This window comes from Pteronotus mesoamericanus, unplaced genomic scaffold (assembly GCF_021234165.1).
Source record: "Pteronotus mesoamericanus isolate MK-2021 breed Mesoamerican mustached bat unplaced genomic scaffold, CSHL_Meso_final contig_20, whole genome shotgun sequence".
Taxonomy (NCBI): domain Eukaryota; kingdom Metazoa; phylum Chordata; class Mammalia; order Chiroptera; family Mormoopidae; genus Pteronotus; species Pteronotus mesoamericanus.
Window position 1 is genome coordinate 92,102,712 of NW_026555085.1, and position 27,462 is coordinate 92,130,173.

The following is a 27,462-nucleotide window of genomic DNA, read 5'->3' on the forward strand; positions in this document are numbered from 1 at the left end:
GAGAAGCTGCTGGGGATTACTTAATAATTAGCGTAAGAGGGTGATTGAAGGTTCTGAAATGAGTGACAGCGCGGTGTTTACTTGCACCCTCGTTCCCGCCCCCATCCACACCCACCGTAGCTTGCCGACAGAATCCAGGGGTGGCCTGTCACTGGTCGCAGCAGATGCCCAGCCCTGGAGCGGTATCCTATTCCATTCTAGCAGCTACCTGCTTCGGCCACGCTTTAATCCTACCAACAGTTTCAGGAAAGAATTCATTTTCCCCCGTCTAGGTTTATCGCCTTTCCTAGTACCTTTCTAAGTCTGCCATCCTCTTGCCACAGACAGAGTCGTTGTCAAGACATAGTTTTTCAAATACCAAGTCCAAATCAATCCAAAACAAAGCTCATCAATAAAGCAACAACAATAAAATTGTAGCCAGCAGCCGGGAGTGTGTGTACCTCTTGAAAGGGTTAGAGCATAAATCCCCACTTAAAAGACCGAATTTGAAATAAATGTATCCTGCTGCTCGTTAGTCGTCAACATTTTTACTATCCCAGCTGCAGGAGCAGCAGCTGCGTATACTCCAGTAGGGCGACTGGGATGGGAGAAATTTAGCAGTGGTCTGGGATTTTCGCAGAGGATAATTTAAGCCCCAGCTCCACTCCCGCGGAGGAGGGGGGCGGGGGGTTTGCAGTGGGTGTGCGCATGCTCAGCAGCTCCGCTCCGCGGAGGCCCAGCTGCCGCCACCGCCGCGGCCGGCGCTGTAATCGCGGCTGCTGCTGCTGCTGCTGCTCGGGGCGGGCGTTGGTGCCGTGTGCCGAGACTCCTACTCTGGCGAGGGGGAGCGGCCGGGCGGGACCGCGGGCGGCGCCGGCGCCTGAAGAAGGCAGCCGGGGCTCTGAAGGATCGAGGGCGGGCGGGTCCAGCGGCGGACGAACGAAGCAGAGAGCGCGGGCGCCCACCCGGGGCGCCTTGCGTGCGATGCCGGACGGGCAGCGACGCTGAGCAGCGGGGAGGCCGAGAGGCGACCGCGGTCGGAGAGCCAGCGATCCCCGGGAACAGGACGAGCAGGAGGAGCCGCAGGAGCGGGAGGAAGCGCCGAGGGACTGCGGGGCCGGGGCGAGCGAGGAGCGGCGGGGCCACCCGCCATGGACGCCGCGGCGGTGGCGGCGGCGGCGGGGGCGAGTCGGGGCGGCGGCGCGGCGCAGAGTCAGCCCGCGGCCAGGTGAGGCTGGACAGAGCGGGCTCTGGGCGCCGCCGCCACTGCTGTGCCGCCGGGCTGCGGAGCGAGGCGGCGGCGGCGGCGGCTGAAGCGGCGGCCTCGGAGGAACAGGGGTCGCTGCCCGGGGTTCGGGTGGCCGCCGCGCTCTTGTCGTCGCAGTATTTCCTGTTTGGATTACCTTCTGCTTCTCCCCAGCTGCCTCCTTCCCCTCACACTCCCACTCACCCCCGCTCCTCCGTCGAAGCTGCTCTCGGCCCGGGCTTGTTCCTCCCGCTCCCGGACTCCGCTTGCCGCCCCTCTCGGGCAACGAGGGAGCCCCACCGAGACCATGAGGAAATTCAACATCAGGAAGGTGCTGGACGGCCTGACGGCCGGCTCGTCCTCGGCCTCGCAGCAGCAGCAGCCGCAGCAGCATCCGTCTGGGAACCGGGAGCCGGAGATCCAGGAAACGCTCCAGTCCGAGCACTTTCAGCTCTGCAAGGTGAGCGGAGCGTGCAGCCCGCGAAATTTGGGGTCGTTTTACGGGGGCCGCTTCGGCTTCGCAGGGGAGTCCCGGGGAGTAGAGCGCCGGTAATAATCAGACTGCGAATAAAGGGCTCGCTCCTCCTCTAGCAAACATTTGCTCGGTGGGTTATTTTGGAGATTGACATCATCTTACACCTTATCGTTGATATCTCCCCCCTTCACATGCAGCAATCATTCAAGGTTGCTTGCAACCTTTACTGATCTTTAATTCATATTCTTCATTAACGATCTTACAGCTTTTAGAGTCGAGCGTTTTAATGTAATTCACCAACTTAGAAGTTTCCCTTGGAAACAGCGTCTAATGAATGTTGCTTATCAAAAAGCCAAACCTGTTCAACGAGATATTTGCTCATTACTTTTAGAATGTGGTAGGAGTCTTTAACATAGGAAATCTCAGGGTCCTCTTACCTTTGGTTAAAAAGTTCTGTGATTTTTGCCTATTAATGGCACGACAATTGCCATAGCGGTCTGTAATTCAGAAAGAATGATGCAGCGAATTAATTCAGCAGCTGCTCCATGAGAAATACAAACTTCGTATTAATATCTCTCATGCGTTCATATGTTAGAGTTTCTTAAAAGTGTGTAGGTAACACTATTTTGCCCTAATGCCTTAAAATGATTACGAATTTCGTAGCGAAATGCCAAAATGTGTTGTAGTTGTTCACATTCTGTTGTAATTGCAAAACGCTGGGGTAGATGTTTGAGCATTTGCTTTACTGAATCCTTGGCTAGTTTATACGACAGCTTTTCCTTAGAAGTACTTGGATTAGCATCCAAATTAATGATGAAGCTATCACACTCGAAATCATACATGAATTGCATTTTTAAATGAATTTACAGAATTTTTGACCACTGTGAACTTAGTAATTTGGTCTCAGGCTTAACAGTATAGAATATAAGAAATTTTCCTTTATAGAATGTCAGTGTTATGGAAAAGCAGAAATTACAGTGTAATGCTGGAATGGATATTTTTGTTTGTTTCAGGGTCTATGTGAGTAAGTTTGTTCATATAGATTTCAGTCTTTTTTAAAGCAGTAAGTACATATATATGTGTTTTGTATAAATTATAATTGGCTCTAGATTCTAATGCCTTTATTGACTTTTCTGTTTTTAAATTCTGCTTGCTGCCTTGGTTGGTGTGATGTCACTTGTCCATGCCTAGACTGTTCGCCATGGATTTCCCTATCAACCCTCAGCCCTGGCCTTTGATCCTGTACAGAAGATCCTGGCAGTCGGAACTCAGACTGGTGCTTTAAGGCTGTATCCTTTACTTTAATTTTATTTTTTAAACTTTTACTGTATTCTCCCTAGTCCTGCTGTGATGCTAATCAGTCGTTCTTGTTTAATTCCCAAGAAATAATCTGGTAGATATTTTGTGAAATGATGTGCTGTTGGCTTTTCTCTAGATTATACATATATTCAGGTTAATATGTTGTTGTGATCCTTGTTGGCTCTCAGTTTATAGTAGCTTAATTTATATACACATAGAGTTCTTAAGCTGTACCGTTTTTGCTAGGAGCTAGAAGTTTCTAAGGGGGGCTATATCTCCTTATATTAGTAGGCTGTTAAATGGAATGTGTTAAAGACCAGGTTTAAAGACAGTAGCACAGCGTACATTTTAATTGGTTTTTAACAGTTGTGTGTGGTTGATGTTGAACTTAATGACTTATTCTAATGAATTAGAGGTTGAATTTGGCTGTTTCTGACTTGTCCAGCTAGAAAAATCACTAGAAAACAAATGTCTTAATTTTAAATAGCTAGCTATGGAAGGTTGCTATTTCCAGAAGTTACAGAGCATTTTCTTAGCATAATGCAAATAGATAAGCGTTCTCTTTTTGATGTTTTCCTTTTGTAGTCTGCATTTGTTTTGTATGTGTAAAAACTGTTAAGGTTAGCAGTATTCTGAAGTATTTGTATAGAGAATTATTTTTCCTGGTTATGCATGAACTAGAGTAGAAGTTTTGCCATAGCCTAATTTCCAAATACCTACTGGGTCTTTAAGATCAGTTTTTTAGTTTCAACAATGCAGACTACGTGTAATTTCCTCTTTTAAAAACTAACTTAAAATTGTGTTTGCTTTTACAGTGACATTAAACCATCTTAACTGAAATACCCTTATTTTTAAACTTAAATGTAAGATTTTTAAAAGAAAATCCTGTGTCTGGTCATCAGTTTTCTACGTATTATTGAAGTAATATGTTGGTAATAGATGGAAAAAATTCACTAGACATGGCTATTGTCAAAACAAACAAATGGCAGGGGGGGAGCTTTTTACCCCTTTCATCTGGCTCCTGATAGGGGAACCTGCATTTAAACATGTTCCTTGCTTTTTCCTTACAATTTTATAAAATCTTTATTTCCAAGAAGTACTATGTATGGTATTAGAATATGTCTAAAATTTCATTTGATATCAGTGTGCAGTCTTCAAAATGATCACAAGTTTTTTCAGATGGGCCATTGAACTCTGTTACTAAGTGAAGTCCCCCATTGCTAGCAAATATCGGTAGTGCAGTCATACCTATTAAAATGATAAAGTCTGACCAGCCAACATCCAAATCAGTGTATTTCTAAGTTGTTTGTGTAAAGGACTCTTGCGCAAATATCAAGATATTTTTGGCTTCAGTAGAGAGATTTTTATTCCTAAACCAAATGATCAGTACCTTCTAGTTTAGGATTCCTATTTTCAGTCTTGCAAAGATGGGAATAAAGTTAATTCCTGTCAATGTAGGTACTGAGTGTTCAGTAAAACTCTGTAGTGACAAATTAGTGGATTGTTGGATCTAGATGGACTGTTTAGAACTGAAAGCTGATTTTTTTTATTGTTGTTGTTGGTCCCAACAAAAGAATATCATCACTGGACTAAAAGAAAAAAAATCAATTAAATCAGTTATTTTTATATTATTTTGCTCTTCTTTTAAATGAGTTGAATTTTTACAGTTTTTCCAATGTAGTCACAATTTTTTCATGGTAAATGACTTTCCTTTTTCTTTTAAAAGCCAATGTGCTCCTTTTGTAATTTAATGTAATTATAAAGGAAGTACTGCCAGCAAGGCTGATTTTATAAAACCAAGTATTTTTCTTAGACAGGACTTTTACAACCAACTGCTTTTGAGTAATTAGCAAGTTGACACAAGGGAGGAGTTAGGCCTAATGCTAATTGCCAATAAAAGCAAGGGTCAATTGTCCAAAGTCATTACTTGTATGTAACTTTTGCTTATATACATTTTTTAAATAGTTAAATATATATGAATGTAAATAAATTTGTAATTTTAGTTTACAATTAGACTCTCATTTTTTTTTTTAAGAACCTGTCTTACTATATTAGAATTAAGTGAGGACAACATTTACTAAATATCTATTTTCCTTTTTTGAGATTTATATGAACTTTCCAGAGTGGTAAATTGGTTTGTCTACCAGTAATACCACCCAGTCATTCCTTCTGTTAAATTTAAGTAGCAGATCAGCTTATAAGCTTTATTTATTATGGCTTTGACTTATAAAAAATGACTAAGACCTTTTTATATGTGATTTAAGATCTGTTATTTTCTCCTTTATTTTCAAAGATAGACAACTAAAATTTTAGTTTCTAATTTCACAGCTCCATATTCATATCATATGCAGAATTGTTAAAGATTAATCCTCTAGTCCTTGCTCTTTTAGTTTTAGAAATTTCAAAAATTTCTTTATTGAAATTGGTTTCTTTTCATATTAGACACTTGTAGCCTGTAATATATTTGTCTTAAAAGGTATCTTTAGAGCAGAAATATACTTCTAGATAATGTTTTTTCTTTCCTTTAATTGTTGAGCGGAAATAAGGAGATGTATTCAGAAGTAGATTTGGGCCATTGGAATTTGAAATGCATATCCGATTTGACTAATGGAAGGTCTTCCTAAATGTTGGGGGACTAAACTGTATTAATTTATTTTGAGGGTAAAAAAATGGTGAACATTTGAAACATGAAAAAAATTTGATATCTCTTATTTGCAGACAAGAATTAGTGAAAATTTGAATCCTTAAGTACTATCTAACTAATAATGAGACAATATAAATTTTATGTATTTGCTGCATTAATGTATAGCAAATGACAGATATTTTTAAACATGCTTTATGTTCAGCCTTCTTGGCTCCTGGAGAGAATATGAAGTTGGAATGTACTTATTGATATGAAGTAGGAAAGCTTATTTTAAATAAGTCATATAGTAGTGATGTGATTTAATTATTTTAATTCTTTTTTGCCATGTACAATTTGATTCTTATGAGGAATTGAGGGATCAAAACTATTGGGATGATAGGGAATATGGTCAATAATGTAATAACTGTGTATAATGTCAGATGGGTACTAGACTTATTGGGATGATCACTTTGTAAGTAATATAAATGTCTCACCAGTATGTTGTACACCTGAGACAAATATGTCAACTATAATTGAAAAAATTTTTAAAAATATTTAAAAACTATTGGGATATGACAGTCCAATTATCCATTCCCATATGGATAAGTAAAAGGGGAACAAAGGTTCTAATTGAAGAATGAAGGCGAATATAGTAATGTCCCTTGGAGTTTATTTAACAAATGTTAATTAAGTGTTACAATTAGATTACAAATCGTGGCCTGAATTCTGGTTCTTGTCACTAAAGAATTATATGTTCTTGAATTAGGGTTTGTTTTTTCTTTTTTAATTTTTAAAAATGAAGGTTCTGTATCATATGATGATTTCATCAAGAAACAATTTTGTGATTCTGAGTAGCTATACTATATTCATACATGTGAGTATTCAAAAGAAATGGAAATGTGATTTTTGTGTTCAAAAAAATTTCCAGTCCTAACTAAAGGACTAGAACTAGATAAACATGATATTCAAGAATTATTTAGGTGTTTACTGACACCGCACAAAGTTAGATTACAGGTAAATTCATTGCATTTGGTGACATTTATACACAACAGTAGATAAGGATTCTGAATGGCAGAGAAGAATGAGTGGAAAATTATTCTAGGCAAACAGTGCGGGTAGATTTAGAGAAAAGGGAATTATGGTAATTTAGAGGAAAAGGAAAGAGGCTCTTTGGAATAGTGATCTTAATTGAGTTCAGGGGAGAAATGAGAGCCATTTGGTGGAGAACCTTGAGTGTTACCCTGGGGTTACCTGGGGGTCATGAGGATTCATTGTAGTTGTGTAAGAGAGCCTGAGAGGAAGACAGTGCGGTTTTTAGGATGGTTACTGGGGCAGTGGTGTCGAGGAGGAGAAGAGTAGACTAAGTGAGACGTCAAATGTAACTGTTAACCCACATGGTTAGTAAAATGGATATAAAACAGGTAGTAGAATGGGAACTGGAGAAGGACTTGATGACTCCTTTACATAATATCTTAGAAGGAGGGAGTGACTAAAGGTGATAAAAAGTTTTGCAAATACTGAGGCAATTACAAGACAGAAAAGGAAAACTTTAGGTAAAGAGGGTGGTGAAGTACCGGTAGTATTTGCACTTGCCATCTTTTACTTTTGTCATATTGTCATTTTGAGAATAAGCCTAGACGACTTCTTTTAGTATGAGAATTTGATAAGCTTTTATACTTGATTCCTTGATTTTGTTATTGAATTGAACTAGATTAAAGCCACTGTTAGCTGTTTGGCTCTGTCCATTATCCTAGTTAGTGTCTCTCCGTAGTCGTAGCATTTTTGGGCAGGATTATTCTGTGGGTTTATCCAGCACATTGCAGGCTATGTGACGTTCCTGGTCCCACCTACTAAATGCCAGGGTTGCTTCTGCTGTCAGTGTGGCAACCCACACTCCCCTATAGTCTTCCAGGAGCCCTCGGTTAGGAAGTACTGCACTTAGCCCAAGTTCTTCAGTTCAAAAGGAGTAATAACTCTACGTAGCCCATGAGTTAGCATCAGGATAAAACGCAATAATGTGTACATGTAGCTTTTAAGACCACATAGGGACAGTTTTGGTGAACATTCAATAATATCTTTGTTACTAATGAGAATTTTTTTCTGTGATTTTAATTTTCAGGTCCTTCATTTATTTCAGCAAATAATTGCAGAGAGGCACTGTGAAGGAAGGCCTCAATTTCATTTATTTTTATAGCTGATGCAGTTTTTGAATAAAAGATCTTAAAAAGTACTGTTTTCTCTTTAAATTGTGTCTTTAAAATTGGTTGTTATTCTCAACCACAAGTTTGCAGAATATTTAGATGTAAAAGTCGTATGTGAAAGTTTGTTGCACGTAGATGACAGATAATTGTTTAATAATTTTGCACTTGTAAGATAGCATTAGAATGTTTGAATGCTGCTTATTAATTTTACTTTAGAAAACAAAGTATTGGAAAAAGGACTTGGAAATATGATTTTTGTTCAAAATAGTTAAAAGTGAAACAATTAATTGAGCTCGAATTTAGCTAGATTTTTATCTATTCGTCTTTCCTGCCAGCCTTTCTGTTCAAAACAGAAAGCTAGTCATTTGGAATTCTAGCTGCAGAGGAGAATTGGAGAAACAAGGACTTCACAGTACACTCACCTCTCAACTCCTAACTCTTTATTCAAGAGGACTTCGTATAAAAGGAAAATTGAGTTCTGTGTCAGTTGTAGGTTGTGAATCTCAGCATGCATTACCGCAGCAGGAGGATAGGCACATTTACTAGAGAACCCACCAGAAATGATGTCTGCCTGGAAGCAGTTGTTTTGTAATGAATTTCTTGTGGAGGAAAACTGTGTGTGATAGACTCTGAATAGAATTGAAAAGGGATATGTTAATTATTAGGGAATCAGTTTTGTTTGATAAGCCTTTCTGCTTTAAGATGAGTTTTTTTTTGTTTGATTTTCCCTCTCTTTGGTATCCTCTCTGTTTTTCACTTGTTTTTCAGGATACTTTGCTTTTAAAATTATAACCTGACATTGCCATCCTGAAGGGAAAAAGGTAAAGGGATTTTGGAAGAATTATTTTAACATTATATGATTTCTGTTCTAGTCTTCAGATTAATTTTAGATAAGCCAACTAAAATCTCTGGGCTTTTGTTTTTTCTTCAGTAAAATAAGGAAATTGGAATGAATGATTTCCAAGAGTTGTAAAAACTCTAGTATCTAGAATTTCTTTTTCTGTGAAGGAGTTGGGAGTGTTCTGGACCATTTCTGTCTAGAGTGGTCTATGGGTGGGTTGTTCTTAGTATCTTAAAAAGGATGAAGGTTTGGATTCCTTTCCACTGTGGGTCCCTTTACCTTGTCTCCATGGGCATTCACAATCCAAGTCAGAAAATACAAGTATAAACCTTTTTTACAGAAGAGAGAAGGAAAAATCATGTGAAAATCACCTTTTTTTGTTGTGGAAACAGCTCACATTGAATACTGAGGGGGTAGGTTGTTGCTTTTCTTTGTACAGTCGCTGCCGCCCACCCCCCATGCATGGGAGATCTGTTCCAAGACCCCCATCAGATGCCTAAAACCACATATCGTACCAGACTCTATATATGCTGTTTTTTCGTGTACATACTGACCCTATGATAAAGTTTAATTTATGAATTAGATACAATAGTATAGAACAATTATAACAATATACTGTAAGAAAAGTTATGTGAATGTGGTCTTTCAAAGTATCTGATTGTACTGCACTCACCCTTCTTTTTATGACTACGTGAGATGGTGCAGTGTCTGTGTGAGGAGATGAGGTGAGGGGTATGATGTAGGCACTGTGACCTGGTGTTCGGTGCACGGTTTTATCACACTGCTAAGAACAGGTGTGTTATTTAAAATTCATGAATTGTTTACTTCTAGAATTTTCAGTTTAATATTTTCAGACCACGGTTGACCGTGGGTAACTGAAATCACAGAAAGTGAAGAAGCCACGGATAAGGAAATCTGGGACATTTAAAAATATTAACAAAGTTTCTTTCTTTAGTGTTACTGGTCAGGATGTTAAATTAAAATGAAATTACTTAATAATATTTGGTCCCTAGTCACATGATTTTAGTAATGTTTATATAAGAGATTTAGTGTAGAGACTGTCTTCCCTGAGTTGCTCGTACGTCATGTGAGTGCTAAATTTGTTAATTATATAGTAACTTGGAATAGTAGTAACTGCCAATGTACATGTAAATAATTGGACTATAGTGTGAACATCACTGAAAAAAGATAAAGGCAAAGATAACCACAGCTTAATTTCAAGCATTGGAAGTGACACGTTATTTACAAGAAGAAAATTAGTAATCAGAGTGTCAGTATTGATTTTGTTTTGTAATATTTAAGTGAGAATTTCCTGTCCTGATTTGGCATGTTATCATCAGAAGGTATACTCAGTATCTTAGGACTGCAGGTTAGTGAAATGTTTTTGGTTTGACCTAAACAGTTGTCCATCTGTTTAAGCATATAACAGAATGACATAGAGAAAAGAGCATTTTACGATGTTCTGCCTTTTATATTTGAATGCCTATTATTAACATAGGTTTTAAACATAATCTGGTGCTACAAAACTTTTTGGGAAGCAAAACAAAGTGATTGTTGACTTGATTTTTGTGAAATAAACAAAGTTTATAAAACTGTAATCATAAAAGCCTATTCATTAAAATGTACTTGAAATATCTCCCTTCCCTTAGTCACATATGAAGTAAATCATTCTAAGGGAAAGAAATAGTATCTTCCTATTTAATTACTCAGATTTCTTCCAATAAAAGTGTTCAGGCTTCTACATAATTAATTACATTGTAGGTTGATTTGAACCCATCTCTGATTTTTATTTGCAACAGTTAAGAATGACAGTGATCATGATATATCAATATCATAATTTTTAACATTTTTGAAGAATTTAATGTCTAGGATTCATCTACTTTTGGATTTCACAATCCTAATTGCTTTAATCTCTCACTTGTGTTTTATTTTAAAGAAGTTTTGGATAATAGTTCTACTTACAGTGCAGCTTTTTTCCTTTTCTTTTTGGGCTGTAGATGGAAGGTAGACTGAGAGGGGAGATAGGGGAGAGAATCGTTGGCACAGTTTACTCCTCATTCCTCAGTGTTCCGCAGTGGACCGTGTCTTCAGCGATTTTTCTTTTCTTTTTTAATTCAATCTTTATTGAATTTTTTAAATTACCATTTAGTTAGCTTATACACACTCCTCTCTCCAGCAAACACCACACTGTTGTCGACGTCCGTGAGTCCTTTTTCCTTTTTGCTCATTGCCTCCGTCCCCTCGTCTCCCCGCCCTCCGCTAGCTGTCATCCTGCTCTCTGTCTATGAGTCTGCCCCATTTTCCTTTTTAGTTCAGATTGTTCATTAGATTCCACATATGAGTGAAATCATGGTATTTGTTTTTCTCCACTGGCTTATTTCAGTCAGCATATGTTCTCCAGGTCCATCTGTGCTGTCACAAGGTAAAATTTTCTTTTTATGGTTGAATACTATTCCATCATGTAAATGTCCCGTAGTTTTATCCACTCATCTACTGATGGACACTTGGGCTGCTTCCATATCCTGGTGATTAAAAATAATGCTATAATGAACAGAGGGATGCTTATGTTCTTGAATGCCTTTTTACCTAGCAGTCCTACTTCTGGGGATATATCCAGAGGAACCCAAAACACTAAGTCTAGAGTACATTTTTCCCTGTTAAAATAATTCATATTTTAAATTCCAGAACCTTTGTCTTTGTGATGTGTGTTTGTTTTAGTTCCATCTCTGCTTTTCACCCATGTAACCATGTTTTTCTTAATTCAGCATTTAAAACCTAATACATTACTATTCTTTAATAATATTACATAGATATTAAATATCTAAAATCTTTAGAAGTTATAGCTATAATATTGAGTGGTGTTTTCTTTAAAAAAAACTGTTAGAAATGTTACAGCATATGAGAAAATGCAGTGGGGTCCAAAACAATGGAAATCAAAATTAAGCAGTACCCTCTGTCTTAGCAAGAGTCCAGTAACCTGACAATAGTCATTATATAATTATAAAATCAAAACGAAGAGCATATAGTTCTTAAATGATCAGCTTAACAAGTCCTCTACTAAAGATCATGTTGAAAGAAGGTGGGTGTGTGCATGTGTTTAAAGTAATGAAAATCTAAATCTAAAGTTCATTAGTCAGCAACTTTTTCTGTAAAGGGTTAGGTAGAAAATAGTGTGGCTTTTATAATCTCTGTTACAACCATTCAGCTCTGCCAGGGTACCACAAAAGCAGCCATAAACAATATGTGAAGGAAGGAATGTAGATATTTCAATAAAACTTTATTTATAAAATTAGACAGCAGGCTGGATTTCACTCACAAGCCCGAGTTTGCCAGTGCCTGCTTTAATTTATCATTCTGCGTTGCTCTTAAATTGTGTGTGGAGAGGAATGCTCAGAAAGGATTTAGTACTGATATTTTTATAATTCCCATTACACTTATATATCAGTTTAAATTTAACTTTTAGTCATAAATAGAAAAATATTTTAAGAAACAGTAATACTTAATGGCATATAGTACCACAATATGCTGAGTAAAATTTTCCTAAGTATTTTTTAATTCTATGAAAGAGGCATTATTTTTCTTGTGAATTCTAATTACTATGGTAATAAAGTTGATTAATTAGACATTCTTTAGGGGCAGTTCAGTGATCAATTCTGTTGAAGTATTCAACTTGTTTGAGACCTCTACTTTCTAATTTTAATTAAAAATATATTTGCATTTGTAGATTTTTTCTAATATTTACTATTACAAAGATACAGTCATATTAGATAATTCACTTTTATCTCTAAAAAGTAAGCACTTTACAAAAATACTGTGATTTCTTAGATATCTGCAAATGTTGTTAGAAATAATTCATTTTTATTTGTGGAAGACGACGTGAAAAATAAATAATACATTTAAAAAAAACATGTAAAGCTCCTAGAAACAATTTCAGGTGCATGGTTCTCTTCTTTAGAGTCAGATATATTACATTTCCCCTTTGGAAAGAATGTACATGACACATGAATTGTTAACAAATCATATCTACTTTCTGAAAAAATTTTATAGTTGCTCAGTGTTTGCATCATTTTCCGGTAGCAGTAAATGTAGATATAATTTTATCCAGTAAATGAGGCTAATTCCTACTTGATTTCATTTTTCCAACTGGTGTTAGTCCTTTTGGAAGTTGTTATATAAGACAAATAAATGAAAGATGACATACTGGGCTTATCGCTTTATATTTATTAGTGCTATGATTTAAAAGTAAGCCTTGATCTACAGTAACTTAGAGTCCCTTAAAATGAGGGAGAGAGTAAAGGTTTTTTATCTAAAATCACTTAAATTTTTGGTTTTATAATCATATCTACTTGAAAATTAATGTTTGCTTAACATGATATTTACAAAATACATAGTCTTAGAAATTATATAGTAGTTACTGTTAACTACTAAGGTTTTATTTTTTAAACTAGGGGTATTTTTATTATAGTTTTTGCTTGTGTAGTTCTTTCAGCAAATGCTATCTAGAACTTTGACACTTTTCCGTGTGAGGATGTCTGTGAAGAGTGATTAATCCTACCATTTCTTGAAACTACATAATCTTTTCTTGTAATAGCAGTACCTCTGCTTTTTCACAGCAGTACTCTGCCAAGGGTGACTATAAATCTAGTGGCATCAGCTATTGCAGTACTTTCTGCTAGATTGCTTTCCTTTTGTGCATTTTTCCTTTTTGTCTTTTGAAAGGAGAAAAAGTGTTAAAACAGATTTTTCCATCTATTCAGTCTTTGTATGATATTTTTCATAATGTGTTGTATTTCTCTTTTAAAATTCACTTTATCATGCTTGAGAAAAGAGCTTAGCCATTAAGCACCTGAGAGTGGATGCTGGGATAAAAGATGGTTTTTACTTGGCATGTGAGAATGTATGTCCCTTCTTGTGTCTTTAACCCATACCACTATTATTTATGACAGTATTTCATAGTAGACTGAGCAGGTGGTTCATTTAAAAGTAGATTTATATATCAAAAGCTATTTTAAAGAATTACCTGTGATAAATATAATTCATTTTGATCCCTTTAGTCCTAGTCCTAACTCCAAAACAGTAAATAATAAGAATGGCTATTTCTTATTCATTCAATTTTTCAACCAGTCCAACCTTGTTTATAAATAATAATAATATCTAATTCAGAATAATGGTGAGAGAGGTAACTAGAGGCCTGTTTGAACCCAGTCAATACTATAGTGATGTATTAGTCCAGATGCTGCAGTTACTTTTTTGTTTTGATGTTCATTTCATATGAAAAGAAAGCTGTCGATTGACATAATTTTTAAAATACCATTGACCATTTATTGTAAAATGTTAACAATTGTGTTAAGGAAGTTTCAAATGTTGATCTATGCATTTTTCATGGTTAATTTTAGTTTTTTTTTGTTTTGTTTTTTTAACTGCAGAAATGGTGCATATTATAGCTTGGTTTAAATATCAGACTAGTAGAATGTCAGAATTGTGAATCATCAGTACAAATTAAGTATGTCCACAGCTAGCTTCATTTCTTAACATGTTGTTTTTTTAGTGGACTTTATTTTTTGGGGCAGTTTTAGGTTCACACCACACTTGAGCAGAAACTGCAGAGATTTCCTATAAACCCGTTTCCACTTGGCATAGCCTCCCCCATTATCAACATTCCCCACTGGAGTGGTGCATTTGTTACAGTTAATGTCATGTCATGATCATTCAAAGTTTATAGTTTACATTAGGATTCACTCTTGGTGTACATTCTATGGGTGTTTACAAAGATATAACATGTATCCACTATTGTATTATCATACAGAATACTGTAATTTTATTGCCTTAAAAAACCTCTATGTTCCTCCTCTCATTCCTGCCTCCTCCCTAACCTGTAGTGACTACTGATTGTTTTATTGTCATCATACCTTTGTCTTTTTTGCAATGTCATATAGTTGGAATCATACAGTATGTTGCCTTTTCAGAGTGGCTTCTTTTTACATAGTAATATGAATTTAAGTTTTCCCTGGGTTTATTTTAATGGCTGATAGCTCATTTCTTTTTAGTGGTAAGTAATAATTCATTGGAGGTGCCACAGTTTATTTGTCTATTCACCTACTGAAGGACATCTAGGTTCTTTCCAAGTTTTGACAATTATGAAAAATGTGGTTCTAAAGTTTTCTGTGCAGGTTTCTCTGTGTATATGAGTTTCCAGCTCTTTTAGGTAAATACCAAGAGTGTGATTACTAGATAGTATAGTACAAATATGTTCAGTTTTATGAAAAGCTGCCAAACTGTCTTCTAGAGTAGGCATGCCATTTTGCATTCCCATGAGCAATGAACAAGAGTTCCTGTTGCTCCACATCATCATCAGCATTTGGTGGTGTCAGTTCTGGATTTTAGCTATTCTCATAGGCTTGTAGTGGGATCTTTTTGTTTTAATTTACATTTTCTCATTGACATATAATTTAGAACAGCTTTTCATATGCTTATTTGCCATTTGTGTATTCATATCTTCTCTGCTGAGATGTCTTGTTAAGATCTATGACCCAATTTTTAAATAGATTAGTTGTTTTCTTACTGTTGAATTTTAGGAACTCTTTGTATATTTTGGATAACAGTGCTTTATTAGATGTGTCTTTTGCAAATATTTTTTCAAAGCCTATGGCTTGTCTTATTCTGACGTATTTCACAGAAGAGAAGTTTTTACTTTTAATGAAGTCTAGTTTATCAATTTTTTTTTTTTTCCATGGAAGGAGCCTTTGGTGTTGTATCTAAAAGGTCATTGCCATGTGCGAGGTCATCTGGGTTTTCTCCTTTGTTACCTTTTAGGAGTTTTATAGTTCTGTGTTTGACATTTAGGCTTACGATCCAATTTTGAGTTAATTTTTTGGAAGGGTATACGATTTGTGTCTAGATTCATTTTTGTGGTAAGGTGTAGGGGGAGAGGGAGTGTTCTATAGTGCTATAATTAGTTTTTATTCTTTTAGTGAGCCTGTGAACTTCACAGGTGCTTCTCTGTACTCTCCTGCCCCTCCCCTCAACCCCCAGGTGAGAGGGCTGGCTGGAGTAGGTTGGAATTGGGTGTTTCACCAGGTCAATGAGGCGTGGATAAACCCCCAGCAGTTTAGGCTGTGGTTAGTTTCTCCTGAGGGCAGACCTTGTAAAGAACCAAATGCTCCAGGGTATATATGTATGGTTGCTTTACCCCTCCCTCTGCTGGAAGCAGGAGGGTTTTTTTTCCCAGATACTCACTTTGAGAACCTGGTGTGGCTCATGCTGGTGAAACTCAGTCAAGTGTGGGTCCCCCTGGAATTTCTAACTCTCAGATTTCTCTACTTTAAGCCTCCAGCAATTCGTCAATTTGCAACTTGGATTTTCCTCCCAGAGGAATTCCGGCATTGACTTCTCTTAGTTTATTTTGGTAAGCTGTGATCCTCTGTATTGGGCTGCCTCTGCAATTTTGGAGCACTGATTTGCTCTTGACCTCACTTACAAATCTAAGAAGAATTGCTGATTTTTAGTTTGTTCAGCTTTTTACTTGTTGTCAGGGTGTAATGACAACTTTTGAAATATGTGCTGGACCAGAAACTAGAAGTCTATGTTAATTTTTATAGTTAAAAAAAAATCTTCAAAAAGATTAAAAAATTGATAATTGTCAAGTAGTTGAAACTGTAGAATGGGGGTACTCAACTGAAAAAGTGTAAATAATTATTCGACAGAGGCTTTTTATTGCAAATATATTCATAGGTCATGAAATATAAAATGAAGTGTTCTTCACTATATTAAATTTTGGTAGTGTCTTAATAAGATCTTGTTTTGAACATATTCCTGTCAAGTAGATTAGAAGCTAGTTCAAATATGAGATTATTAGACGTTTGTAAAAAAAGACCTATGATGAGATATTAAGGAGATTCATGATTATTCTATTTGATGAAAGGAAGTCGAGAAATTATTTCATGAATCATTCATATATAAATAAATATATTTATGGATGATAATCCTTAATCATTCTTATGCCCCCATGAGATTTTCCAGTTTTTCTTAGCCATGGCTATACATTAGAATAATTTATGGAGCAGAAAAAATAAAACATACAAACAATGCCCAAATATATGATTGGAATTCTTCTCTAGATATTCTGATGCAGTGAGTTTGACATGAGTCTTGACATCTGTAATTTTAAAAAATTTTAAATCTTTATGGAAGCTTATAATATAGAACCAGATTTGAGAAATACTGGTTAAATATTCAACAGGCAGGGTAGCAGAATCCTTAGTGTAACAGATGGTAGATAATAAACATGTTCAATACAGTTTGTGCAGAGCGGATGCCATTCTAAAGTAATCATAATATGTTGAGATTTGTGATACAGGCATAAAGAGATGAGCTGATACTTTGGTCTACCATTACCTTTGGAGACAAGGCTGTGAAAAAATTATGTATGGCTTATATATGAAGAGGGAAAGGACCAGGGATTCCAAATTTTGAGTTTCCCCTTTCTATCACTGGACATGAAAACCAGGAATAAAAAATTACCATATTGTAGTCTATTTTTTAGAGATTGAAAAGTCTAGTTTTAAACTTGTAGGTGATCCTCACACTGACCAGATGAAGGAGGCAGATGAGGCATTTCACAGATGAAAAAACTATAGCACTCATACATTGTCTTCATTACACATTTCATTTCATGTATTTCCATTTGGTGATCTGCTACTTTAGCTATTTTATTTTTTTAACAGGTTGTATTTTGAGTAGGATAAATGAGTTGGTCTGATGCTTAAGCCTGTCCTCTTTTCATTTTAAGAGTGCTTTTGTCAGTATTCCTTTTTATTTCCGTTACCTTGTTTATGTAAGTATAGTTGTTATACAGTGCTGTATTAGTTATATTAGTTGCAGGTATACAATATAGTGATTCACATTTTTATACCTTACAGTGTGATCACTCCACTAATTTAAAAAAGATATGCATCCCTATGTTCATTGCAGCATTATTTATAATAGCCAAGACATGATAGCAACCTAGGTGTTCATTAATAGATGAATGGACAAGTTTGCACTGTGACAAATCAGTATTCTTGGACCACATGACAGTAGTATTTAGATTTTAACTTTGATATTGAAAAATAATAATAACATTATGGTTAAATCTCTTAAAGAGTCGTGCCATTAAAAATAAGTCATCTGCTGACCTTTTATTCAGAGTCATAGGCCAGTTCAGAGTAGTGACACATTGAAGGCTTACTACAATATTTACTAGAACACTGTGTTTGCTGAAAGTATAAGAATGTCCTAAAAGAAATGATAACAGAAGTTTTCAGGGTTTTTGATGGATTAAAATTATGCTCTTGAGTGTCTTTTTTTTCCTCACTGTAGCAGGAAGGAAAAATTTATCCTTAATAGTCTTTCTTGGTTTGTTATCAGAGTATCTACTCAGAGTATTCTATGATTAAATGTGTAATATTGTAAGATAATTTATTAGTCAGTTATCCATATATTCATTTTTAAACTTTGCAGGATATAAATATATTTCTGAAAATGCACGGAAAATCAAAGTTCTCCAGGTGTTCTTCATTTTATATGTACTCCAGTCTTCCATTTATTTCTAGGTTGGAAAATTGAAGAATGTGTCACTTTGTAGAGGTTGAAATAATATCAGTACTTTGCCTTTTTCCTTGTTGACTGGAATTGATGAACAGATTCTCCAAGAAAATATTTAATCTTTAAAAGTATTAATAGTTTGCTAAATCTCTCCCAGTCTTGATATTATCCGTTCTTCATAAAAGTAGGGGTTGTCAGTTATGTGTGTAATACATTTTGGCAGTGCCAGAAGTGAAAACTTGCCAAGGAGGTGTGCTTTCAGAACTTATAACTGGCTAGGGTCCTGTTGCCTGCTTATTCTACTTTTCTGACAATTCAGTAGAAATCCCAAAAGGAAGAATTAAGCAATAAGAGGAGCTTTTGCTGTGATTGTAACACCAACCTAACAAATCATTGGAAGGTGAAATGAACAGTCTGAAAATACAGATTTGTGGTTAAGAAATATTCTTTTGCTTGCATTTTTTACCTTTTGGGAGGTACAAGGTGGGAAAACATGAAGACAAAGTAGGTTCTTTAGTATGAGAAACTTTTTTTCCCCCCTTTAATTTGTCCATTACTATTGTTATCCAGATCTGTAAAATAATGAATGCAAGAAGGCATAGTTGGAAAGAAACCCGTGGTTATAGAGAAGGGAGGTGTACTGGGACAGTAACCGCTAGCCTAATCTGCGGTTACATGAAAACAAGGTTCACCTGTGCTGTGGACCTAGCGCGGGTCTTGATTCAGGGTTGCTGGTAGTACTGATGGCATAAGTCAGTTAGATGAATATAGTAACGCAGTGAAGTTAACCCCAGTAACAGTTTTCTAATGGTCTGTCTGATTCTATACTATTACTTTTCTCCACTTCAGAAATTCATTAAAATAAACTGACTTTTTAATGATAACATGATTTACAGATTAAATAGTGTAGACGGGGTTAGGAAGCAAAGGAACAACATGTGCCCTGCTGCCTCTGGCCTTCCCCTGCTCCACAGCTTTCCTATTTCTACTCATGTTGCTGACTCTATAAAGAAAATGTTTTGCCATTGTTTTTTAAATCATCAACTTTAGAAATTATCTTTTGACTTCCTGCCTTGAAAAATGAGTATTTGATTCATGTCTCCCCTCCCAATATAGTCATGTCACTATGTTTACTTTTCTCTGTCTGCATTTGTAACTTCCAGTAACTGTTATAGTTAGTTCTTTATTTTTTGCTTCGTCAACTATGCATTCTAGCCCTTGGCTCCCCACTTTGTAAAATAAAAATATTAACCTATCACTTTTCCTTTTCCTTCCTCCTTTCCCACCAGCTGTCATGGAGATAAAAGATGGGAAGACATGGAGAGAAAGTAAACTTTTTGTTTGATTCTAAAAGTTGAAAATGCTTTAGGACTTTTGATGATGATGATGATATGATTCTTTTTCATTCTGCAGCCAAGTAGTATTCTATATGAGCACATTTCCTTGTATGGTTGTCTTCCTCTGCCACCCTTCCCGGCCTGGACTCATTGGCTGCTTTCATCTTCTGCTGAAATTCCTCAGGCTTAGCAAGGAGGGAGTCACATCTCTGGAGCTCTCTGGTTCTCCTATACTTGTCTTTTCTTAAATCCCCAACTGTCCCACTTCACTCTGGACCAGGGCTGTTTAGCTGTTTATGTCAGCTCCATCGCTATTCTGGACTTTTCTTTAATCTTTTACTGGGTTGATTGCATTATTTCCTAGACCCTGTATCATTGTTTTTTTGTTTGTTTATTTGTTTCCTCTTTTGCTTTATTGGAATACAGTCTTTAATGTTGTCCTAAGACAGTGGTGAGATGTCTGCAGCCTTGTGTGTCTAAAAAGTCTTACATTATTAAACTTGTTTAGTGGTTTGATTGAATATAGAGTTGTAAATTGAAAACTGGTTGACCTCAACGCTGAGGGCATTGCTTCATTGTCTTTGTCTTTACTTTGCAGGTGACCTTTTGTTTGTCTGTTTTTTTTCCCTTGGTAGTCTATGGGGTGTCTTTTCAAGTGTTCCTGTGACAAGGTTTGAGTGAGGTATTTAGGTGTGGGTCTTACCATTCTGGGTATTTACACATGAAGGCTCGTATTCTTTGAATGCTAATAAGTAAAATACATTTTCTTGTTATTTCTTTGATAACTTCTTTTTTTTCTTCTTAAATATGAACATCTAAAATAATCCTTTATACTGTACATTTTTTTATTTTTCAAGTTCCTTGTTCTTTGGTTGTACTTTTTAAATAGGTTCTTGGGACAAAGTGATAGCAAATATATTTGTTCAGCTTACTATCTTTCTCTAAAATCTTTTTTTCCTTCTTTTTGTTATAATTTAATATTGGAATCTCCTGAACAGTTTTCACCGTTATATTTAAAAAATTAATGTATATTTTAAATTATTAGATGGAAGTATAAATCCTCATTTTATTTTAAAAAAGCTATTTTTTTTCCTGTGGGATGGAGATATATACTTCTAAAACCATACTATTTATATGGTAGAAGTTCTTAATTTGTTTGAGATTACTGTATTTTTTTTCATCTGTTAAATATTTCCTGTAAATCTTGAATATAGTAAAAATTTTTAAAAATTGAATGCAGGACAGAAGGATATAAGCAGCTTGATTGCAAAAAGGCTCAGCTACAGTTTTATTTTATCCTATTACTATGGTTCATTTCATTCAGGTTGCTAATTAAGTTCATTCATTGCTTAAGAAAGATATTTTAAAATTTCATATAAAAGGAGTATAGGTAAGGATATAATGTTTTAACTTGTTTCTTTAGTAAGTACAGTCATTTTTTTGTCTTAAATTTGCTCTTTATTTTTGCCAGTTTATATGTGTTATTATTTATCATTTATACAAGCTGATTTTTTGTTTTTTAAATAAGTCTTGTTGAGATTTTTACATAACATTAAATTCACCCATTTAAAGTGTACAGTGCAGTGCTTTTCTTTATATACATAGAGTTATACAATGATCAAAACTGATTTTAGAACACTTCCATTATCCCAGTAAGAAACCCCAGATCTGTTAGCGGTCGCTCCCCATTACCACCCTCCCTGCCTTGTCCTTCACAGCCGCTTACCTACTTCCCATGTCTATGGGTTGGTCTCTTCGGGGTATTTTATATGAATGCAAGCTAATAATATGTAGTTTTTTATGACTGGCTTTTATAATATGTAGTTTTTTATAACTGGTTTTTACTTTGCATGAGGTTTTCAAGGTTTGTCCATAGTGTCCAGTGTATTAGTAGTTTATTTCTTTTTATGATTGAATATTCCATTTTATAGATGTACTGTATATTATTTATTCAATCATTACTTGATGGACATTGGGATTTTCCTCATTTTTGGTATTATGAATAATGCTGGTGTGAACATCTGTGTTGAAGTTTTGTGTCTGTGTGTTATCATTTCTCTTTTTTATATTCCTAGGAGTGGAATTGCTGAGTCATAGGGTAACTGTTTAACGTGGAGGAATTGCCCACCTGTTTTCCAAAGTGGCTCTACCATTTTACAGTCCTAACAGCAATAATTGAGGGTTCTGATTTCTCTACATTATCATCAACTGTTGATATTGTCTTTTTATTATAGTCATTCTAGAGGATGTGAAATGGTATTTCATTGTGGTTTTTATTCATGTATCCCTAATGACTAATGATAATTGAGCATCTTTTCATGTTTTCTTTTTTTTTTTTTTTTTTGCTATGTGCATATCTTTTGAGAAATGTCTATTTATATCCTTTCCTCATTTTTAAATTGGATTGTCTTTGTTTTTCAGTTGTAGAAGTTCTTTATATATGCTGGACATTGAATTCTTATCAGATACATGATTCACAGATATTTTCTGTGGATTATCTTTTAACTTTCTTGATCGTGTCCTTTGAACCACAAAGGTTTTTAATTTTGATGAAGTCTAATTTTTTAATTTATCTTTTTCTTCTGTTGCTTGTGCTTTTGGTGTTTTATCTTACATGAGAAACCATGCTGTTATCTGAGGTCACATAGATTTATGTTTACCTTTAAGAGTTTTGTATTTTTAGCTTTTAGGTCTGTATTATTTTTAAGCTAATATTTGTTTATAGTGTGAGCTACAGGTCCAGATTTGTTCTTTTTCATGTAGATATTCAGTTGTCCCAGCACCATTTGTTGCAAAGACTGTTCTTTCTCTATTGAGTGGTCTTGATATCATTGTCAAAGTCAACTGATCATCAGTGTTTGTTTTTGGACTCTCAGTTCATTCTGTTGCTCTATATATCTAACCTTAGTGCTAGTACCACACTGTCTTGATTATCATAACATTGTAGTATGTTTTGACATTAACAAAGTGTGAGTCCTCCAAGTTTGTTCTTTTTTGTTAAGATTATTTCTGCTATTCCGGGTCACTTGCATTTGCATGTGAATTTCAGGATCAGCGTGTCACTTTCTGAAAAAAAGCTGGGATTCTGGGAGTCAGGTAGAGATTGACTTAATTTTGTAGATCAGTTTGGGAATATTGCCATCTTTACATTTCTAAGTCTTTTGTTTCATGAATATGGGATGTCTTTCCATTTATTTAGATCTTTGTTCAATAAAGTTTTGTAGTTTTCAATGTATAATTCTTGCATTTCTTTGGATAAATTTAGTCCTATTTTTTTTGATGTTATTGTAAATTTAATTGTTTTCTTAATTTCATTTTTCAGATTGTTTATTGCCAGTGCACAGAAGTAGAATTGATTTTTGTATATTGATCTTATGTTGTGCAAAGCTTGCTGAACTTATTTATTCATTCTAATAGTTTTTAAGTGGGTTCCTTAGAATTTTCCATATACAAGATCACGTCATCTATGAACAGAGATAGTTTTACTTCTTTCTTTCCAGTCTGGACAGTTTGTATTTCTTGCCTGTTTTCCCTGGCTAGAACATCCTGTGTAACGTTGAATAGAAATGGACAGAGTAGACGGGTGCATCCTATCTTTTTCCCAAGCTTAGCAGGAAAGCATTGAGTCTTGCAGCTTTTAGTATGGTGTTAAACTGTGGGTTGTTCATAGATGCCCTCTGTCAGGTTGAAGAAGTACTCAGCTCATGGAGTATTTTATCATGAAATGGTGTTGGATTGTGTCAAAGACTTTTTTTCTGTGTTCATTGACAGGATCATGTGGTTTTAATCCTTTATTTAACATATAGTACTGATTTGTGAGCTTTTTTGAGCATAGGGTTGTTTATTCATTTTAATGTCTTATTTAACTTTGCTAAGAACTGTTCCTTTCACATAGCTGTAGTCTCTAAAATGTTTATTGGATGATCATTTTACACATGAAGACTTTGTAAGGAGGTTATCTCAAAATTCCAACTAGAATTTGTATAGTACTCTAGCTTTTTGCTTATTCTGCAGGCCCATAGTGCTTCATTATTAACATTAATAGGTATTCATTACCATAACTAATATGGAAACTGAATATAGAAAAAATGTTTGATGGGCATATTGTTTATACGTAATTGCTTTTATAGTGTTTACATGATACTAAAAGTTACATTTGGTCTAGGTTTATACAGTTAGACTAGTCTGACTTTACTATGTACCCAGGTACAAAATACTGATCATACATGCTTCCTCTATGTTTATTTTCCAATTTTAAAATAAATTAGGAATTGACATATACATGTAAACATTGACTCTGTGTATATGTGTGTACTTATTTAAGGCACAGTGTGTGAAATTTAGTAGATATTCAGTAAGTAGTTCTTGTATTAGGAAAAGAGACTTACATCTTAGCTAGAAATAAATGACTATATTAAGTTAATCTCATTATAAAAGTACAGTTTTGTCTGGAATAGTGCCATACATAAAGTACAAGTAAAACTTTTCTTGACCTCCATGTAACTAAATCTCTGGATTTTACGACACTTTCCATTCTCTTTGAATAAAATATTGATTGATGCCCACAATATGCTGGTTTCAAGACTGGTAGGTCGTTTCCCAAGAGGCCCAAATTAGTACTATTTTTTTGTCCCCTATTTACCAACATTTACTTTTGTTTATTCCCAAATCTGTTTGTGTTTATTATATTTGATGACATACTCAAGTAATTCACTTTACTTATATAGAAATTGATGAAATATGAATGTAGAAAGAGAGGGTTTTTAATATGTAAAAATTTACAGCGAATACTTTGGAAAAACGTCAATCACCTAAAATTTCCTTTCTAATGTTATGTGGATAAAACAGCAGTAGAAGATTGTGAAAGAAATAGTAAAACTATATGAATGCTGTACTTAGATTGCATTGTCAGTATCTTTAAAATTCCATTTGAAAAATTAAATACAAATCTTATACCTGGGTACTTTTTTACTTAAGAAAACGATCCTGAACTCTAGTTTATAGAACCATACTTAAAATGTCTTTGGCTGATAGCACAAAATTAGCAAAATTGTATTTTATGTGAAAGTAACATGCAAGTAGAATTTTTATGATTCTACAGAATAGCTGACATTTTTTATGACCTTAGTTATCAATTCTGATCTGGTCATATAAGAGAAGTTTCACACTATTCATATCAAATGGGAATTATAGAATGTGCTGATTGGTACCAGGAAGAATAATTTATCTGTGAAGATTTGAATTAAGACTCTGCTGACTAAAAGGGCAAAGTCTTTGCTGTCATCTGAGAAAAATGGATAAACAGAGATGAAGACATTTCTTTCCTTATCCCACTAGTGTGTGATTTGGCACCACCACGTGCCAATAGTAGCAATTTGAAATCTAGTTTCCTGTAGTTACATTTGGGCAATTTGTGTAGCAAATATACTACTATTGATGATAAAAATAATCAATTCAAGGTGTTTGAATAGTGGAGTACTGTTGGCTAAAATAGAAAAGTTAATTGTTAATAATAAAATTTAAAAAACCCATTGAATATAAATATCACCTAGAAATATTTCTAGAAGTCAAAAGGAAAAAAATGGATAGAAAATAGGAATTTAATCTTTTTTGCAGTTATTTTTAGATAAGAAGAACCCTAGGACATTTGTTAATGGAATGTAGAAATAGTTTGTATACCCGAGTGTGAATTTGTATAGAGTTATTTTATTAAATCCCATGAAATTTTATTTTTATATTTAGCTTTTTATTTTGTATTAATATTTATTGAGCAGTGAAAAATAGATTATTAAGGCAGCATATTAAAATGTCTGACATCTTATTTCAAATTTATGAAGGTTAAAAGCATATAACAATGGCTGGCACATAAGTTCTACAAGTTTTGGGGTTTTTTTTGTTTTTTACTCTGCATACCTTTTTAATTAAGGGTGTAGATTTGGAGCTAGAATGTTATTCATATTCCACCTCTGCTACTTTCTAGGTGTGTGACTTAGGGTAAGTTACTTAATTTCTCTGTGCTTCAGTTTTTTATCTGTTTATATGAGGTGAAATTATATATTCTTCATGGGTTTTAGGAATTAAAGTATGTAATGCGTTTATATAATGCCTTACAAGAAAATGCTTTGTGTTTGCTGTTATATGCAAATTCACAGAAATTTGCATTTTAATCTATATTCAAGCCTATTGTAAAAATTGATACATTCATTGGTGATATAACATCATGCCACATAATTATGTGGCTCTTCAATTATATTTTTAGTGTAAACTACTTCAGAATGACACTACAGGAATGAAAAATGCCTGTAAAAGGATTATTTAAGAGCAATATTCCAAAATAACATTTGTCGGCTTTTTCAGGTTTCTCATCTTTTTATTTTAAGTGAAAGAAAAAACTTGGGTCAGAGTAACGTATTTTAAATATATATTATTTTGTTTCTGTATATTGCTGTTTTAAATCCTTCTTTTTTTCCCTAATACTGTCTTATTTCTTTTAGATCTGTAATCATTGAGCATTCTGATTTTCAGCAGAAACTACCTGATTAGGTTGCTGTGTAATAAACCTAACTCTAAATCTAGACCTCAGTAAGTAGCATGTATTGACTTTCAGATCATTAGAATATTTATGAGTCTATTATATAATTTACCAAAATTCTATAAAAAGCCCACACATACCACAGACTCCTTAATGGAATTAATGACAGCTTTGGTCGCCCAGGAGTAGAATGTTATTGCCAACATGACAGTGGAGCCGCAGTAATTCAGCTCCAGTTCCTGATTAATGAGGTTAGTGAATTGCTTTAATCTCTCCTTCTTGTGTATGAAATAGGGCTGCGTCTTGTCTTTCAGATTTCTTGCATTCATTCATACTGAAATATGTAAACAAAAAACTGTTTTCTTACAAGTCGGAAATAATAGTAATTCACTTTAAGGCATCGTTTTGGACAATTATATAAACGATGTTTATCAAAACAGTGTTGCAAATAGAATGGTTTAAGCTAAATCTTTTTGGTACAGGGTGCCGCATTTAAATTATTTCAGTGATATTGAAAGTTATAAAACATGTAAAAATCCATATTAAATGTGGAGCTCATTATAAATAACAAAATGTACTTTTCAAATGAATTGTGAAAAAGAGCCAGGAAACCAAAATCCATTAGAAACGGATTATTGTCCAAAGTTCTTGTTGTGTCACATGTTGGTTCAAGTAATTGATGATGCTCCCCCCCTTTTTTTTTGGTAAACTATAAAGTTTGGAAGGAGCTAGAGAAAACCCATTTTATCAGCAGAGTAAACAGTGTATTGGCAGGTTTTAAAAAAGTATGGTCAGTTCTGAGAATAGATGTAAGTAAGCAGTGACAGGCAGGAAAAGCTGGTAATAAAAGGATGAAGGAGAAATTACTCCATAAAAGGCTTTGCTATTCTTAAATGTGAGGATAATCGTGGACATTATTTTTCCCTTAAATTCTTAAATGTATGTGAGAGAAAAAAATAGTATCTCTGGCTTTTGATAAATGTTTTATTTATCTCAAAGGATTAAAAGCATTATGGGTGTAAAGAGCTAAAGAGGATAAAAGAAAAATATTCAGCAAAATTAGGATCCAAATAAAATACAGTTGTGTAGGTTTTCCAGGGTAAGAGGAAGCTTTTTTTTTTTTTTTTAACTTTAGTATTCTCCATAGAGCTGCATTGTAAAGTGTTAAAAAAAAAGGTTGTCAAACGAATATATGAGGACTCAGATTATTTTTTCTTTTTAAAAATTTTCTCATTTTGAAATAATTACGACTGGCAGTTAAGTTTCAAAATAGAAAGGTCCTATGAATTTTTTCCCCCAGCTTCTCCCATAGTAACATTTTATATAACAGTAGTACAACAGTATGAT

At 34.8% G+C, this 27,462-nt stretch overlaps 1 protein-coding gene across 3 annotated transcripts in view; it reads left to right on the top strand.

The window, feature by feature from the left end:
• Nucleotides 1-1,409: 1,409 nt before the first annotated feature.
• STXBP5 (syntaxin binding protein 5) overlaps nucleotides 1,410-27,462 on the top strand; it is a 147,813-nt gene continuing 121,760 nt past the window's right edge. For all 3 annotated transcript variants that reach the window (XM_054570082.1, XM_054570083.1, XM_054570084.1), the window contains exons 1-3: nucleotides 1,410-1,685; nucleotides 2,892-2,989; nucleotides 26,285-26,366. In XM_054570082.1, coding sequence (XP_054426057.1) covers nucleotides 1,533-1,685; nucleotides 2,892-2,989; nucleotides 26,285-26,366 — 333 coding nt within the window. In that variant the 5' untranslated portion in view covers nucleotides 1,410-1,532. The remainder of the gene's footprint in view (nucleotides 1,686-2,891; nucleotides 2,990-26,284; nucleotides 26,367-27,462) is intronic.